Source organism: Ixodes scapularis, unplaced genomic scaffold, assembly GCF_016920785.2.
Source record: "Ixodes scapularis isolate PalLabHiFi unplaced genomic scaffold, ASM1692078v2 PGA_scaffold7__128_contigs__length_106722199, whole genome shotgun sequence".
In the NCBI taxonomy this organism is placed as follows: domain Eukaryota; kingdom Metazoa; phylum Arthropoda; class Arachnida; order Ixodida; family Ixodidae; genus Ixodes; species Ixodes scapularis.
The window spans coordinates 36,082,213-36,101,734 of NW_024609882.1; the positions used below are offsets into that span (position 1 = coordinate 36,082,213).

General features: G+C 47.0%; 1 protein-coding gene across 1 annotated transcript in view; it reads left to right on the top strand.

Moving 5' to 3' along the window:
- The window catches only part of LOC8025157 (importin-7), a 34,695-nt gene extending 31,868 nt beyond the window's left edge, over positions 1-2,827 (top strand). Inside the window, exon 21 of the mRNA XM_029968416.4 lies at positions 1,600-2,827. Coding sequence (XP_029824276.2) covers positions 1,600-1,691 — 92 coding nt within the window. The 3' untranslated portion in view covers positions 1,692-2,827. The remainder of the gene's footprint in view (positions 1-1,599) is intronic.
- The last annotated feature ends 16,695 nt before the right edge of the window (positions 2,828-19,522 follow it).

Consider the following 19,522-nt stretch of genomic DNA (forward strand, 5'->3'; position numbering starts at 1 on the left):
TTTAACCTTTGCCTTACTAGTGTCGGTAATAAAATTACTGTGTTTTGTCTTGCACTTCCACCTTCGCATGCCAACGGCAGTTGAGAATCCGTCCTTCACCGTACAGCTTTTGATTCCCTTCAGTTTGAACGTTACAGATGAACAGCCTGCCAGTATGAAGTGCCTTCCCAAGTAAACCCCTCAATAAGATTCTCTACATCAAGGGGCTTTAAAGCGTCTGAAATGAATGGAGATCCAGCACTTAATATACAACTAGTGCATTGAATGTATGTCTTAAACGCACAGGCCTTGTATCCTCCGCTTGGTAGCATCTTTAACTTACCGAAAATACCCAGCAAGCAACCACTCGAAATTGGGAGATAATCATGGAAAACCGGGGGATGGCACTTGCTAGGTCCAAGAGCGAAATTACAGAATAAGCACATGGTTGGGTTGACCCCGCTTGGTCCGACCACTGAGCTCACAATGGCCGTCATTAGACCCATGTAATTTTGGTTTATATTGATGCATTTTTTGTTGGCAGCTGTATTTTTGCAGCAAAACAGCAAATCTCGTCCTGTTTGAAATCTGCCTTTCTGCTTGCACAGTGCCGCACAGCAATGAAAACGCACCTAGAAAGGCACCATGCGGGCTGTACAGAGTACTGGCCTCTGCGACCGTACACCACATAATGGCGGCTGCGGCCTTACCGGAGTGGCGCACGTGACCACTCCCAGTGATTGCGCATAGTTTGGAATCGGTGCCACTAGAAGCATAACATTTTTAAAAGCGTCTATTCTTCGACCCCAATTTCGTTGGCCGTGTGTGCCGTGCGGTTATGCTGTTCATCGCTTCTGCAACTTCCCACTTGCAGCCATAACTTGAGCGTGTGCTGCCATGCTTGGTTTGGCTTGGCTTGGCCTGGTCGCTCGGCGGCTTAATTGACTTGGCAGCTGCGCGGAAAAAGAAAACAAATCAATGCTGACAATCATTATGCGAGTAAATACATTTCGATGAGAAAAATTAAAGAGTGATTGGCTATGCAACATCTAGTCTCTGTCACTAAAGCCGCTTCACCCGTGCTATGCATTCGCTATGCCCGCGCTGTCCTCCAATCACGGAGGAAATGGCCGCCCACGGCGACCGGGCACTTGATGCGTCTTGCATATATTTTAACTGTCTTAAAATGGGGGGGGGGGGGGGGGGGGGGGGGGGGGGGGGGGGTTGGGTGCTCGATATGTTTGTTAGTGATTTTTTGAACTTCTCAAAAGTGGGGGGGAGTGGGCACTCATTGGGACATAGGCTCATGCTCGGTATTTTACGGTAGTTCACCTGGCACAGATGCCACGCACTCAGACGATGATAGTTATCAGGGTGGCCAGTTTGAATTCTAAGAAGGGTCAACGTAGGGCTCCGACTTGCGCTGTCTGCCGGAGTTGGGAAGTCGGCGGCATAGTGTATGATAGACTTTTTGCATTAGGCCTTTGTGTTTAGCTGAATTATAGTTCAGCTGCTATTTTATTTGAGAAAAACAGCAGCGTAGGGCTCTCACTGCTATTCTCCCGGCATTAATTCCGAGTGCACCTCCAACTGGATCCATTTTCTCCCTCTCCGTTGCAGAGTCCAGACGAATCGAGAAGAGCGGCGGTTACGTGTTCCAGAACCAGACGGTGCCGACGTCTTTCAACTTCGGTGGTGCTCCCCTCTGCTAGCTGCCGTGGTCCACGCGCGTGCTCCTCTCTCCACTTTTCCTTGACCGTTTTTTTTTTTTTTTGTTCCTTCCTTCCCTCGTTGCTCTGGTGTGGGACGTTGCAGCAACGCCAGGGTGGTGATCTTGCGGACTGGCCGACGGTCTCCCTCGACTTCCACTTCCCCGCGTTACCCCGCCTCTTTATTATTATTTTTTTTTTTTTTTCGTGAACGTTCCTAGCGCCTCGTTGTCGCCCCCCGGCGAAGGGCACGAGTTTATTTCGAGTCGGTCAGCGCGGGCCGGAAGAGAGACAAGCTCAGCCACAGTTTCAAGGACGTCTTTTCTAGCGCTCGAATCGCGCGTTGCATTTCGTCGCCGCCGAGCCGACGTGGTTCTCTTCGTCGGTTTTAACTCTAATTTGAGTCTGTGCTTTTTCTTTTTTTTATTAGAGGAGGGGCCTGGATGGTTGTGTAGAGTTCTGCCTGTTAACGAGTGGAGATCGGACGAGCGTGAGCGAGGCTTTTGTCTGGTGACCCGTTGCGGCGTGCAGAAAAGTTGACATGTTGACTTTTTTTTTTGCCCGTAGTGGAACATTGTGCACCTGCGAGGAGTGGAAGGCAACGTTTGGCGTCTCCTCCGACTTAGTCGGTCGTGCGCGCTTTCTCCGACGAGGGAAGAATAATTTGTGCATGCATCACAAAAAGTTTTGTTGTACAGTATTTGTGGATTTAAGTTTGTGGTTTTTTTTTTTTTTAATTGGGATTTGTCTGCACATTTACACTGCAGGTTGCTTTATATTTTTTTTTTTACTTTTTGTGGAGAGGGTGTTTTTTCAGTGGGGTCTGTTGGTCGGTCGGTCGGGCGGGCGGGCGGGCGGGGTGAAGACTTAGCTTAATGAAGAGTTTGCGGACAACTGTACAAATAAATGCTTAGGGATCCATAACGACGCTTGGCCTGAATACGTCTCGTTTCAATCAACTAAAAATCCGAACGGGGGAAGGAGCTATCACAATAATTAGGAGCGAGAAGAAAGGGCGAAAACAACATCTCGGAAGTGTTGCCTTATAGGTTTGTATAAACAAAAGTGTTCTTTTATTTTCTTGCGAGTTTGACTTACAGATTTGTGTAATGTTGACACAATAAACAATTCAAACAGTGCTCGACGCCTATCAACCTCTGTGGATCTGCCTACATTCGTGGTCCTGCATGGAGCAACAGAAAAGCGAATCCCAGGAATTCGAACCCTAAAAAATTTTGTTATGGTTACAGGAGTTGCAAGAACCATGCCAGTTCAGGGTTTCATAATTTTGGCTACTGGTCAAGTGTTTTCCGACATCCAGTTTATGAACATGGCATGTGCTTTATTAGTTGAGTTCTATGAGAAAACTGTTGCAAGGGATCGTCATGATGAACCAATTCATTTCCCCACACAAAAAAGAAAAAACGACTGGCCTTCACCATACTTTTTATCACTTCAAATATGATGTGACGGCCAATGTTGACATGGTAGCCCAGGAGCGGGGGAAAAACTGGACGGACAGCACAGCCCAGTAAGCTACGAACTCGGAGCTTTGTGTTGTCCGTCCCGTTTTTCTCCCCGCTCTTGGGTGACTGTGTCGGTACTGAACCAGCTCGCACTCTTGCTTTAGTTCCAAATGTTTGAGTGCCATTGAGAAAAGTAAACTAAATATAGTTACCAAATTGACCATAATGTGCAAGCAGCTGAAAAGTTTGTACCCCTGCATCTGCTGCCTTGCTGTCTCGGGCTCGCTTTATAGAGGCGAAAGCTTTATACGTCTTATTGTTCAGTCGGCCTTCAAAGTCCTTGAGCGAAAACGCGTCGGCGACACGAAAGATACCAATGAAACAGTGCCGAAAGTGCGTCGTCGGAGAGTGTGCTGTCTTCAGAGGCTCGCTATCACTGGGACCATAGCCGACACCACGATCCGAGTGAGCCAATGAAACAGCGCCAAAAGTGCGTCGTCGGAGAGCGCGTCTTCGGGGGTTCGCTATCACCAGGACCCCTGCCGACGCCACAGTTCGAGTGAGTCAATGAAACGGCGCCAAAGGCGCTGTGAGAGGGCACGCTGTCTTTGGAGGTTCGCTATCATGTTTACATGTATAAGTTACCCTGTGAATTTCTCGCCAATTCGTGGACAATCTAGCGCTAGAACATGCCATTGCCCTGCACAGCTGATGTTTAATGCAAAAAGTAGTGCTCAAGGTGTTTTCGGATAAATTCGATAACTCCGGAAAACACTCCAGTAAAATTTTCGAAAATTTGGATTTATCCGTAAAACTGAATTTCGAGGTCACTATGGCAAAGAGGGCTCGAGTACATTTGAGCGGTTGTGAATGCGAAAGCATGAATGTCGTTCTTGTGCGCGTTTTCGTGAAGTTGCCACGCCTCGCTGTCATCGGCACACGATTCCGTGCCAACACGGTATCTGCTGGCACGCTCGGGCGACCGTACGGCTTCTGCGCCGCCCGAGCGCGCCAGCAGAGTCCTTTTGCTGGCGCGTGGGCACGCAGTGCCATGGGGTGTCGCCCATTGAAACCGACGCGCGGCGGCCTCCCTCGGCTTCATTTAATTGCCGTTTTGGGCGGCTTCCAAGCTGGGATGCCTCAGATCGCAGCTTCACGAATTCATCTGCCGTTTGGCGCGGCTGATGACGTCGGCTCGCTCCGTGGGACAGTTAATGCTTTCGCATTAATAAACATTTTTAAGAATAAAGTTTGTCAGAGCGCAGAGTGGCCCTAAAAATTTTTTTTTTTTTTTGAATATTGACAAGACGTAGTTTTCCAGCTTATCTTGTCAAGGTTCGTTTAGTACAATGGGCCAGTGCCCTTCTGGACCATGACAAAAACCATTCCATTTGTGCTTAGAAGGCGAGGGGTAATGTTTTAACAAAAAATGAAAGATGGGAAGAAAAAAATATTTAACGAGCGGCGGAGAAACGTTTACCACAAAAGTGTCCAATGTGGAGAAAGGCTTGCCTACGAATCTAGCGTTCACTGAAATATGTTCACTCAACTGAAAGGGGCAGTGTAACGATATTCAATTGGAATGTTTTTCACTGTACACAAGCTTACTGGCACTAGTGGGACTCTCGCACACAACGCACCTAGCCAAGAAACTTTTTTGTTGCAGTGTAAGTAATTTATAGTACAAAAGCGGGCGTTTTCTTTCAATCTCTCGTTCGCAAAACTTCATGACGTAACTGGGCGGTCGCAGTACGGCCCAGTGCCGATATTTGAATGTGGCTCATAGATTAGATTGGACCTGAGCATTGCGTGTACACCCGATCTGGACTCGTGATAATCGATAGCTCGAGAAGCATTCGGGTAGTGGCGCGTGTCCAATCGCTGCAATGGCAATAGCCGAACCATAACAATGTCTGGAACTCTGCGCGTGTCCTGTGCCTCGCCAACCCCAGCGCGTGGCTATGATCAACAATGGCTACGTTTACATGCGCTGCGTTTACATGGATGCGACCGTTGCGCATCGAATCGAGATTTGACTATTTTGATTGGATTGGTTCCTGCTCGATTCGATGCGCTACGATCGCACCCATGTAAACGTAGCCATAGATGCGATCGTAGCGCATCGAATCGAGCAGGAACCCATCGCACGCAGCCTGTCCTCCTACTTCTTACTGTTCTACCTATCTGGTACCAATCAGAATAGTCAAATCTCGATTCGATGCGCAACGGTCGCATCCATGTAAACGCAGCCATTGGCGGCATATAATCAGCTCCAGAGCACTTGCTCGCTTATTCTGGCTGCGAGTTGAGGGGCTGAACGCTGTTTTAGAGCGCAGCTCTTAGGCGCCCGCTTCCGGCTTGAGCGGCGTCGGCGTAACCGCGAGGTCAGATGACCCCCCCCCAAGGTCACGTGACCCCCAAGTCAAGTGACCCCCTCCCCCGGAGGTCACGTGACCCCCCCCCCCCCAAAGTAACGTGACACCCCCCCCCCCCCCCCCGAGGTCCGGTGACCTCGGGGGGAGGGTACACCCGCCGGAGCATATTCAAGAATGAGGGGAGGGGGAGAAGAAGAAGGAGGAGGAGGATGGGTCTACCCTCCCCTCAGTACCCTTCCCTCCTCCTCCTCAAGAGCTGCGCTCCAATTCGGCGTTACAGGGAGTTGTAAGCGGCTTTCACTTTTTTTTAAATGTAAAAGCATTAACTGCCCCATGGAGCGAGCCGACGGCACCTAAATTCCCTTGTCCCAAAGGCGCGAAGTGAAGCCGCGGTCTGAGGCATCCAAGCTTTGAAGCCGCACAAAAAGTTACACAAAACGGCAAATAAATGCACCTCTCCAAAAGGAGCAAAGGGTGGCCGATTTCTGATGGATTATGCTCTTTTACCACGACCGAAGTTTGCCGAGAATTGGCTGTTTCTGAAATATTTGCAACGACAACTTCCGGTCGAGACGTCTCGAGATGCCTGCTGCAGACGACAAACGCACTACGAATGCACAAGAAGTGACTGAAGTATGCCGTCTGCAACAGTTTGAGTCGTTTACACAATGATACAATTTTGATTGTGTAATTTGGAACATGGCAGGGCTAAGTAAATTATCCAGGTTTATACAAACAAATCGTATTTGCGTTCGATACGATACCGTCTGACGAAAATATCACACGCAAGGAGATTGCAAGAAATAGAGCAAGAAAACTCATCTGTTCGAACATGATATCAAAGCAGCGTCATGCCGTCTTGTTTATTTTGCAGTTGACGTACCTTGTAATGAAGGAGCAATTATTTTTACTCTAATATGCACGGTTGGAGACTCCGAACTTCGATTTTCAGGCTCGCAATATCAATGTGCTTTGTATGTGCTTGTAATCATCATACTGAGGACAAAATCCTACTGGTTCTTCAGTTTTAAGTAAGTCTCCAAATAGCGAAGGGGAGTTATGTTGCTGCGTGCATAACTGAAAAGGAACGCTTCTCCTTACATCCAGAAGATTCGTGTGTACTCTTGCCTCGAGTGTAAAAGATAAGGAGGTCAGAATGACCTTGCCTAGTCAGTCTCGAACATTCTAGGTCGAATGTCCAAGATGCCGAATGTGGTAGATTTTCCTGACGACGAGGCACATTCACTCTCGATCCAACCAGCTGCTACGCCGACGCCGCGGCACACGCTGCTGCTGTTTCGACGCATTCCTTTAGTTTGGGGCTCAAGTTCGCCGATCAAGTCTTTATTTTCAGTTTAGGCTCGTCGAGCCTTTTCCATCTGCGACATTTCTGGTGCGGGTGCGGGGTAAAGGGGGAACCGTTCCTTCTTGGTTATGCACGCGGAAATATATAGGGTGTCCCAAGTCACCAGGCTCGATTTAAATTGACCGTAAGAATCGACGCCAGCTCGTAGCAATCTAAACTTTTCGTCAAAAGTGTATTTCACAGGTCGCTTTTTTCTTGTAAAATTACAAAGCTTAGCTCCCTTTCTGATAAACATAGGGTCAAAAAGCTTGCCAAGGTCAACGGCGGACGGCGACGCATACGATCGAGTCGAGTTGCGGGTTGCGTTTGGCGCGCGTATTGTATTGCCTTCGGGAGCAGCGTTTGCGGTTTGAGCTCGAGTCCTGTCAACAAGCGTCACATTTGTGTGTATCGCTTCCCCGCGTCGCACGTCGGCGTTGGGAAAAAGCACCCTTCTCAGGGGTACACGTGCTCCAGAGTGAGTTTTTTTATGTTCAAAAGGTGGTTATATTCCAAGCGCGCGGTTTATTCATTTATCCATTTTCGGATAAATTAAATCTTCGTAACGCTGGCTCCCCGAAAGCGACTGTCATTTCACCATACCAAAAATGAACAATCAAGTTGTTGTTTTTTAATGTGCGATTGTAATTTGAGTTGGACAACCGGCGATTACCTAACGACCAGGATGTCAGCAATCGTGTCGTTTTTGGTCCCGAGATCCTCTCGAGCGACAAGCAAACAACCAATTCACCAACAGGTCTCAAACACGTGCAGCTCATGCATGCGATGGCACCTTTGGCAGCCTAAGCTTGTCTCTCGGTGCCAGAGTGTCGAACCGAAATTTTTATCAGTTCGGTTGAGATTCACGGCTTTTGGTTAAGTTCCGGAGCGCAAAAATAATGGTTCAAACTTTGAAACGGTTTGAACCGCTAAACTGAAAATATATCTTCCGCACTGTTTTAGCTATGGGTACTATTTCCGCGTGAACAAGTAACTATACTGTATAGTGTTTGATCGTTCGTACAAGCTACTTTTAAATCCAGGTACCAAAAATTAAAAAAAAAAGGTTTTTTTTTTATTTTTCGACGAAACAGTAAAAGAAAATCTAGATTAACAGACAAAGCGCCGTGTTTATACGACCCCACATCCATTTGTTTACCTCGGTCAGATATATTTTACCTGAATCGAAAGTCGTCATGAAGTGTGGTAGGTCGCGTAAAATATTTGTGATTGGTACAACTTTGCGTGACAGCGCTAAAACTTGAATCGTAGTTGTCTTATTGAACTAACGAATTAATTACAGTGCATAAAATCATGGAATGGGCACCTCGTCGCCATGTATATCCTGTAATCTAGTTTACGAGATACGTTTTGCAATATATATGATGACACAACTAAGCTAAAATAAATAATATTTTCAATGTCACAAAAATTTTAAGACAAGCCCTTTCAGTCTACCTTTCATAGAAACACTGAGCGGCAATCACAACGCGTGTCTTCCTAACCAACAGTGTTTACACTCGCGTGATGCAGGCGAAGAATCATGCAGAAAGGACTGATAAAAATTGTCCACTCTAACATGGCCTCCGAGATTTCTCGCGCGCTGGCTGCGCTCCTCAGATCATTGCATTCGCGTGGTAGAGACTGTTACTGCTGGGCGCTTGGTGGCGCTCGCAACCAAACCAAACTAGAGTTCCCTACGGGAGCCAGAGTTGCGCGTTCCTCCCCGTAGCACCGTCTTTCCTGCAGGGCATGTTGATCCTGTTCCTCACGTGACTGAATTCGGCGAATAGCGGCGCCGCGCGTTCGAGGCGCGCGGCGCACTCAAAAGCAGGGGAACGTACGCCGGGGCGCGTGCAACGTCTACTTTCCTGCACGGCATTTGATCCGGCTCCTCACGTGATACGATCTCGGCGAATAGCGGCGCGGCGGCACGTGGAAAACAGACGCGCAGCTCTGGCTCCCGTAGGAAGCCTATACAGGAACTCTAAACCAAACTAAAGCCCCTTCATGTTTCAAAAGTAGCGCAAGGTGCGTAGATGCACGAGGCACGTGCAACGTGCAGCCCTTGGGAAGATCATGGCGGCACAGCGCACCACTGAGCAAGGTTTCAGACGCCATGAATTTCCCAGAAGTGGCGCGCGGCACGTGCCTCGAGCATTTCTACACCAATGAATGGCGCCACCTTTCCCAGGATAGAGGGGCTTTAAACCAAACTAAAGCCCCTTCATGTTTCAAAAGGAGCGCAAGGTGCGTCGATGCACGAGGCACGTGCAACCTGCAGTCCTTGGGAAGATCATGGCAGCACAGCGCAGGACGGAGCTAGATTTCAGACGCCATGTTCTTCCCAGAAGTGGCGCGCGGCACGGGTCTCGAGCATTCCCAAAAACAATGAATGGCGCCACTTTTCCCAGGATAGAGCAACGAGGTAAGAAAAAGAAGAGGAAGCTCTCGGAGTAAGCAGACGTGTGCACGCAAAGCTCCTGCTCCCACCTGCTAAGCCTGACGAAGAATTTTGTGGCGGCCGGCAAGGCCGTCACGGCATGCCCACCAGAAACGGACCACAAACTTCAGGAATCAAATGATACTACCATCACCACCTGCACCACCGCCCACCCCGTGAACTCAAATAGAGAAAGGAACACCAGGAGAGACCCAAGACTCCCGGACCACATTTACTCAATGGAGATGGACAAGGAGAATGGCGACGACGACGAACTCGCTGGGATCGCAACAGGCACCGATTGCTATCGGCATATACCCGGAGACAAGGTGGACTTCCTTAAGGTCAGTCACGAAAACGCACAATACCTTATTGAATGTCTCAACCACGCCGCGAGCATTAAGGAATGCATGAGCAACCTCCCGACCATCACAATGGCTGTGCAACTACTTCAAGCCATCGACCTGGAAACGCTGCGCAAATTCGCCGAACACAAGACTGAAATAGAACACTTTCTACAAAAGAAATCTTCTGGAGACCAACCAGCAGAACTGCATATAATTGATCCTAACACAGCGACGCAAATGGCTAGTGTGCCTACTCTAAAAGAAACTGATGACGTGGCGATGGCAACACAGAGCTCTGAATCGTCCTTGAATACCCAAGGAGACGAAGGCAGCTCACAGCTGGCGTCGAAAAGAAAGAAGCGAAAAGCCACCAGTGTGCTTTCTCAAGACCTGCTTCAAGAAGAACAGGAAACAGAAAGAACCGACATTACGGCGGGCTCCAAAGACCCACCTGCACACGTGACTCAAAAGACGCTGTCACAGGCAGTCCTTATAAGACCCACCTGCAAACGTGACGTAAAAGAGTTCTTACCGAAGCATATTAAAGCCGCAGCCCACTCGACGGGCGTGACATCATGGAACAACATAGCTATCAAATACAATGAAAAAGCCAACATTATCGCGCTCGTCACTAAAGACAAAGAGGCGGTAGAACGACTTACACAGATCACCGAAATCGGCACTCCAGACGGAGCCCTGAAGGTGCAGGCACTGCAAGCACAAGCCCCCAACCAATGTAAAGGGGTCGCATACTTCAGATACGCAAAAGATGACACCAACGAGACTATTCTTCCGGAGCTCGAATGCAGGACTCATAACATTCTGGGAGTACATATCCTGGGACCCATGAGGTCCACAGCTATCCTCACGTTCGAAGGTAACTCAAGACCGCAGTACATCAGATACTGCGGAGTAACCTGCAAGGTCTACGAGTACAGACCAAGACCGATGGTGTGCCTAAATTGCCACGCGATTGGGCACAAAGCTGACATTTGCCCCAGCAAAATCCGCCGCTGCGGAGAATGTGGAAGAGCACACAAAGAAGGCGATAACTGCAGAATGCCGCCGGAATGCTATAACTGCAAAGGTCCTCACACTGCGATGGACAAGAAATGCCCGAAACGAGCAATCCCACCGCCCGGTAAAAACCTCCAGCGAACGAAAAAGGCACAAACAAAACACGGAATCGAACAGTTTAGCAAAGATGAATATTCCTGGCCTCTGCTACCAAACACTAGCGATGCCGACACGATAACGCCCGGGGCGTCGGGCAAGCCGTGGACAATGTTAGTGGCCGGTACTTCGGCAGGAGGCAAAAGTTTACCGTCAATAAAAGGGAACGACCCTTTTTCCCACATCATCAAGGCAGAAAGAGAACGAATAGATGAAAAACTACGATCTCTTGAAGACAAGATGACAGATATGAACGCAAAGATTACCGACCTATTCAAAGGTATGACGGGACTCATCAAGGCTTTCAATGCCAGAGCATAACTATGCGAAAGGCAACAGCTACAACAAGAAACGAAGGCCTCCGTGGATCCTTCAGTGGAACTGCAACGGCATCCGTACCAAAACAGCTGAACTCAAACTAAGAATCGAAGGAGCGGGTAAGAACGCTCCTCTTGCCCTATTACTACAAGAAGTAAATACTCAGAACATCAACATTACTGGGTACAAAGCATACCAGATACCGACAATCCTAAATCAACAGAACGGACTACACAATCCTAACGGGACAACTGCTCTTCTAGTTAGGGACAGTATCCCACACTCGCACATCGACACGACGCATATTTGTGACGAACACCAAGAAATTGTAGCAGCGCGGCTACACACCGCCAAGGGAAAACTCATACTAGCCTCGGTCTACATCAGACCACAGAAGAAGGAAGACGAAAGTATGAATTGGCTGCAAACCTTAATCAAAGAACGAAAATGTGATGAGGAAATCATCGTGGCAGGTGATTTCAATGCCAAGAACACTATGTGGGGTTATCGATATAACAACATAAGAGGAAAAAACATAGCAGAACAGGCAAAAACCGCTACTCTGCGACTTCTCAACAGCCCGCATATACCCACCCGCATCGGACAAACATCAAGACAGAGTGACACCTCACCAGACCTCACTTGGGCTTCACGTAACGTCAGGGCGCGGTGGACCGTCCTACCCGACAGTATGGGCAGCGACCATCTCCCCATCCAGATTGAACTGACGGCGGAACGACACTCAGACGCCAGGAGACAGTCAAAATTTATCAAATGGGACAAGTTCCGCAAAGCATTTTCTGATCTCGCGAACGACGGAGAGCTAGGCCTCCGAATCACGGAAGCCCTCCGAAGTGCCACCGAAATTTATCAAGTTAAATCAGACGACCCCGACCCAGACCTTCACCTGCTTAACCTCTGGGCTAGTCGTCTTCAAGCCCAACAACGCTACAGAAAGAACAAAAAACACTGGAGATTCCGGATTAAATTCAACGCGGCGACGGCGAAAGCCAAGAGATACACCATCCAGCTCAAGAGATCTCGGTGGCGCAAACACTGTGACGGCTTTAATACCAAGGGGGGAGCGGCGAAGATGTGGCGGACTTTTCGCGCCTTTACGGGCAAGAAAAAGCCCAAATGCACCGCCCAAAACCTCGCACTCAAATTGGGCATATCCGAGCGCAAGCTAGCTGAAATAGCGAGCGACTATTTCTTCCCACAACCGCAAAATCCCAAAGACGTCCCCGCAGACAGACCGGAGTACCATGATAAGATGGACATGGATGCTCCATTCAACATGGGAGAACTACTAGAAGCATTGCACGCAGCCAAGAACTCTACACCTGGCCCTGACCATATCACGGTTGCCGCCTTACGCAACTTACCTGAGGTGGGAAAAGAGCAACTACTTCGGTACATCAACGAAGTATGGGAGACCGGGAGGATACCGGCAGGGTGGAAACATTCCACCGTGATACCTATCCCCAAAGCAGGCAAACCAACCGATTCGATTCAGAACCTGCGACCGATATCCCTCACTTCTAATTTGTGTAAGATAACCGAACGTATGATCCTGGCTAGGATAACCTGGCAGCTAGAATACAAGACACAAGCAGACGGCGAAGAACCGGCCTTTTCCTCGGTACAAACGGGATTCCGGCCTGGCCTTGCAACCGTCGACAGTATCGCCCTAATACACAAGGACATACTGGCAAGACCCCCGAACATGTACCCAAGGACAATAGTTGCAGTCGATGTCAAAAAGGCATTCGATACCGTACCTCACGATGCAGTGGTCCAAGGCGCCATCAACCGGGGCCTTAGAGGCCGCTGTCTAAGATTTATAAAGTCGTTCTTAGAAGGCCGGACGTACGAAGTCGTAGTCGGGGAAGAACATGGACCAAAGAAGGAGAACGTAATCGGACTACCACAAGGAGCGGTCTTATCACCAATGCTTTTTAACATGGTAATGGCAGACTTAGCCTTTGGACTAGAGAAGGTTGAAGGTCTGGGTCATTCAATCTATGCAGACGACATTACTATCTGGTCGAATGAACGAGACGTAGAAGAACAAAAAGAGATATTGCAAGAGGGCCTGAACACCATCCACTCTTTCCTACAAAGGGTGGGAATGAGGCTCTCCCCAGACAAGACAAACTGTGTTACCGTAGCAAATAAGAGAGGCAGGAAAGAAAACGGAACCTGCGACAGAATTCATCTAAATGTCAACGGCACCCCCATACAAAGAACCGACTCTGTCAAAATCCTGGGAGTAACCTTTCAAGAGGATGGCAGAGCAAGCAAATGGTATCGTGGAATTAAGAACCACTGGAAAGCTACACTGGGGAAAATCAAATTTGTTACGAGCAAGTCATGGGGAGCGCAAGAACACACACTAAAAAAACTAGTCAGAGCCCTGTTAATATCAAAAACCACCTACGGAATTAATTACCTTCGCCTCAACAATGAGCAACGGAAGGGTCTAGAGGTACTTAACCGTATGGCGATGAGAGTCGTCACCGGGTTACCGAAATGCACCAAGATAGAAGAACTGGAAACAATCGCCGGAATGAACTGTCTCAGAGATATTGCTCAAGAAGATAAAATAAGCCAAGTACTTAGGCTGCAGAAGACTACAGCTGGCAGGAACATCCTGATGAAATTAGACATTGAGTGCCCGGACACACCGATCTCGATCCCCCCGCCACCGTGGGAGGATGAGACAGTCGTGGACACGAAGCCTTTACCCCAAAACCTAAGCAAAGAGCAAATGGGGAGAAGAAAAACAGCAGCTAAGAAACACAACTATGACCTCCAAAAATTACTTGAAGACCCTGAGACAGATATATACTATACAGATGCATCAAAAGTACAATCCCAAGTCGCCATCGCAGCACACAGATTCAGGGACCAATTCACGGTCACAAGAACTCTAAAACCAAGAACGGGAGTAAAACAAGCGGAATTAATGGCCATCCAGCTGGCCATCGAAACCGCAGCTTTTAGCCCAAGCAAGAAAATCTACATTTACACAGACGCCAAGAAGGCTTTCGAGGAGTATCGTAACCCCTCGAGCAGAAGTAAGACGGTGCAAACCGTCAAAGCAATTGCACGCATCTACAGAAGCGAAGGAAAACGCGTAACCATAAGGTGGATCCCGGGACACCAGGAAATACCCGGGAACGACGCCGCGGACGCTGCCGCACGGGTCTCCCTCCCTCCTCCTCAATTACCCGGCCTTGGCACTGACTTCGACGACGTACAAAAATTGAACACTGGATCTCCAATCCAACCGGAAGGTGAAGAAGAAGTCGACCCCTTGGCACTCAAGGCTGTCGAACGCCAGGCACGCCGCGAGCGGCTCGGGAGCCTTCTCCGAGAAGACCCGCATCCCCTCCCAGCGGATAACTACACCCGTTGGGAGAAAATATGCCTTAGAAGATTACGCACACATACAGCAATGGTTCCCAAACGCACAGCCATTTTCAAGAAAAGCAGATTAACAACGAAACAGCACGATACAGAACTTCAGGACTCAGAAGCAGGACCCTCGACCCAACCCAGGAACGAGAGCCTTTGTGAATACTGCGAGGAGACCGCCTCGGAGACCCACGTCTTCTGGGACTGTCCCCGCACTCAAGTAACGAGACGTAAAGCCCTAGAGGCATTGCCACACCATATGCGACCGCATAGCCTTCAAGAATGGGTCCTGCCCACTGGATCCCCTGAGCATCGCAAGGCAACCCTCGATTCCCTCCTCACATACGTGAAGGAAGCCAAACTCACACAATTCATCTAAAACAAATCATAACATAAACTCATCCGCTCAAAGAAGATGACTTAAGTCAAGATCGGCGAGCGTAAATCACCTTTTCATAATTATAATAAAGACATTTTCCAACCAACCAACCAGCAACGAGGTAAATAGCCGCGAATTATCATCATCACCATTATCGTCGGTCTGCGTGACTTAGGTAGAGTGTAACTTAAGAGCAGAGCCGAAAAGTGCTCCCCGCCTCGCCGCAACACACAAACCTCTGGTAAGGAAGAAGTTGATCGAAACTTGTTTATCTTTTCGAAGCGCGAAAGGTGTAGAACAAATGTTTACGATTTTGTTTTCAAACAAACTGCGCCTCTAATCATTTCAGTAAAAAAAAAAAAAAACTGGAAGTTGAGCCAATTAAAATCAAGAAGGCGAATCAAAATATAAATTCGCACTATATAGTGATAGTGAAAGTGATTTATTTTGGCTCAGGAGAGCCGCGACGCTCTAGAAAGGCAAGACGCCCATGGTTTGAAGGCCCACGGCGCCGCGTCCAACGATAATGAGATATTGAACCATGGTTAAAAGCGCTAAAAAAAGACGCACACAAGATAGAAGACAAACACGGGTCTTCTATCTTGTGTACGTCTTTTTTTAGCGCTTTTAACCATGGTTCAATACAGTCAACACCAACTAGCCCAACAACAAGTTCTTTTACAGATAGTGAGATAGTACTGCACAGATGAACTTTTAAAAGAAATGGTGATGATAGTTTAAACGGAGCTTCTGAACGAGGGTGAGGGGTATATCTTATGATGTATATCTGTTGCCAAATCTTCAGTCAGTAATTAAATATACTTTTATTATCACCGATAAACTTGACTGTATGAAGTTCACACAACTGCTTGGGACCGACACAGAGTACGTATACTCGAAAATATGCCAGCTGCTGGAGCCGATCGTACCTTTTTGTTCGCTATTTTGTTTGCTGTTTTTCAGTGTGAAACGCCGGGTCGCGGGGTATGCAAAAACACACTGTGCTCACGTGATAGATCTAAAGGCAAATACACGAAATGTGCAGAAAGAAAAATTATGAAATGGTATTCTTCAAAAGAATCCGATACACGATGCCTTACTGCAAAAATAAATACATAGAGATGCAATGATATTCTTCATTATACATAATAAATAGCGCGAAGGACAGACAAACATTCTTATCATCCTAACATAAATCACAATTAAGACATCAGCTTGCACGATATCGAAACTTCTCGAGATGCTGCCTTGGGAGGCTAATGTTGTATTCGGTTTTACGTGCACTTGTCTTGGGCCGTCACTTTACAACTCTGCTTTATCAGTCATGTGCTCTGTAACATTTTATTAGGCCGCCGTAGATTATCGCTCGCGAGACTGCTATATGCAATACACAACTTTGCATTTTGGACATCTGCTTTTACTAGAGTGGCGAACATCGCCTTTCCACCAGAAGACTGTACAGTTCACTGTAACTGTTGACACGGTTTGCACGTGACGTCATCGCACTTTATGCTGATGGTTATTGCGATTTGTCCTTGTTGTGATATCAAATCCGGTGGTGCAAAATGCACGCTGCAGCATGTTCGCGCTCAGTGCAAGGCATGTATTCGAGAGACACACATTGTTCTTGCCTGGTACAGTGTCGTGGGGAACGGCGTGAGTGTCTGGAACCACGAAAACGCGCTTTCTGGCTGGTGTTTTTGCAAACTCGTCTTGGGGACCACACCTTCTTGTCTGTGACGATAATGCGGGGCAGAGAATCCTTTACAACAATATGTTTTTTCTACTTTTTTTTTTTCTTTCTTTGTTGCTGTTTTAGAGAACATTTTTATTCCTGAGAGACTCACTTCTCCGTTCGGGGATGTTATACATAATGGAATAAAACAGCGCAAAGATAGAAATAGGAAGAGACAAACCAGACAGGACAGAGCGCTGTCCTGTCTGGTTTGTCTCTTCCTATTTCTACCTTTGCGCTGTTTTGTTCCATTATGTACAACGATTACCAACTAGCCCAGCTTTCAACCTTAGTACGGGGATGTTAATTCTACAATTATATCCGTGTCACTTGTTAACAGTAATCCTCCATTTTGTTTATTTTGCACCGAAAAACTTTGAAGATTTAACAAAATACGAAGGTGGTCGTAGCTTAATTGTGGAAGAAACTGAGAACGACACTTCTGTGAAACTTAGAGCGGCTGCCGATGTTGGACTGAGGCCGCTATAATCTTTCTTTTCACGTATCCCTCCCGTACACAGATGTTGTTTTATGTGACGTCGGAGTGATAAGTCACATTTAGTCCTGTCAATGTTTTTACCCTCGGGGACAACTTTCTGAGGCAGTTCAGCAAGAACGAAAACATGTTTGGGTGCCTCAGCGATGTGTACTGCTAAGAACTAATCCGTGACGCTGATAACTTGCAAAAACAGCCATTAGTTTTCCGCTCCGCGAATGGCAGACGCATAAAAAATAAAGGAAATAAACAGATTTTTCCTCCTCAACTCACAATTAGAAGAAGGGACCACGTGATCTGACGCTAATTATATACCGTCAGAGTTCATATAGTCATGCGCTGGGGTCGGCAAAGCATAGAGCATAGGCTGAGCTTGAGACATTGTTAGAGTTCGGCTATTGTCATCTTTGATTAAACACGAGCGATTACCCGAATGTTTGGCGATGCTGACTGTCATGAACCCGAGCACACAAAAATTATAACTCAGTTTCAATAGAGCTTCTAATGTGTTCTTATTGAGTCAATTGAAACTCAATAAAAACTCAACATCTATTCATAAGACACTCAGTATCTATTGTATTACATTTACTCACGACGAATGCAATTGAGTTTGGTCATTAAGAATTCAATATCAATTTTTTCGAATGTGCTCATTAAGAATACAAATGAGTCTGGTCATTAATAGCTTAATATCCGTTACTTTGAGTTTACTCATTAGGTTTGCCCATCAGGTTTATAATTAAAATTGCAATGTCTTTTTTATTATTTACCCATCAGATATATAAATGATATTTATCATTAAGAGTTCAGTATACATTAAGTTGCACTCACTAGATTAACGCTTGAGTTCTCTTAATCGACAAACATTTTTTGTCTCATTAGAGATTCAAAAGAATTTTATCGTTGAGCAGTAGATATCAGCTGATTTGCACCCTTTGCAGTTGAGGAATCAGAGCAAGGGCAAAGCTGAAAAAAAAAAAAAAAAAAAACCGAGTGTCACTCAAAATAAAAATGCTTTCCTAAATTCATATGTGCAAGAAATTGTATTATGTCATTTTAATGGCATTATACCAATAAAATGGCATGATGGCAGTACGCCATTAATTAAAATGACCTTCATTTACGAGAGGTTAAAACGCGCAAAACAGTAAAAGTACGCGTACAATAGAAGCTGTTTCTTCTTTTATACTAATTGTGAATTTAGGGGACATTAAATGTTTTCTGGCTTTCCCCCATTTTGAAAGTTTACGAGGATGCAAATAAAAGTTTTGAACGATAGAACAGACTTAGATTAGCACCCATACATAGCGGCTGATTGAATAAAAACGAATGCTATCTGTTGCAAGCCTCACTCATTACTTGGCTTTACTTTATTTTCATTTGTGTACATGCACATGCAGATTGTAGTGATCCAGTGTACGCACGTGGTTCTTGTCTCTTGATTTTCGAGATGCTCTTCATTGCATAAACTCGTACAGAAATACAGCAGCCAATTTTTTAATCGCATATATTTATTTCTCAAAGGGCCCATGAAACGAATTTTGGGTTGGGATAAATAATTGTAGATTGGGATTTTACGAATAGCACATCGGTTCAGTGCGCCAAAAGAAAAAAAGGTAGAAAGTCAACAGCCTGACTTTCGGTACGAAAAGTTGAAAACACAGCGGACTATTTCGTACCTCCTCCCTTTCTGCCTTTTCACTGTGATACATCCGCGGTCCCAAAAGCGCGTCATCGGGTCCAAACGAACGTCACACGAAACCGGACCTCACTTAGTCCCTTAACCCCTAAGCTGACATTGTGGTGGAAGCTACGCGCTTGCCGCACCAATCAGCAGCCTTCCTTTCATCACCTGACCTCATGCTCTGCCCGGGGGTATGCGCGAGAGAGCGTGATTACGTGGCAAAAGTGTGGCTGGCCCAACGAGCACGTAGCTTCCACAGCACTGTCAGCTTCGGGGTGAACGGGGTGGGGAAAGCAACTTTTGTCTGAATTTTGAGCGACGGGCTAATCTTCTAGGGGGACAATGGCTCTGACCGGGTACACAAACCAGATTCCGAGCAAGAAGGGCCTCCCCTCTTTTCGTCTTCTTGAGCTGTTTGGTGGAATGCGTGATTTATGAGTTGAGGAGGAAAGCTGAACAGGAAAAAGTTGGAAAAGCGTTTCATGACCCCTTTAATAATAACAACAACAAAAAAATAAATACCGCGAACCGTTTTGAATCGGTTACCGTTATATTGTTTTCCGGTTGAGTTCCCGTTCAGTTCCAAGATGGCGGCGAAGAGTTCGGTTCGGTTCAGTTCCGGTTTGGCTAAAAATAACGGTTCCGGTTTTCGG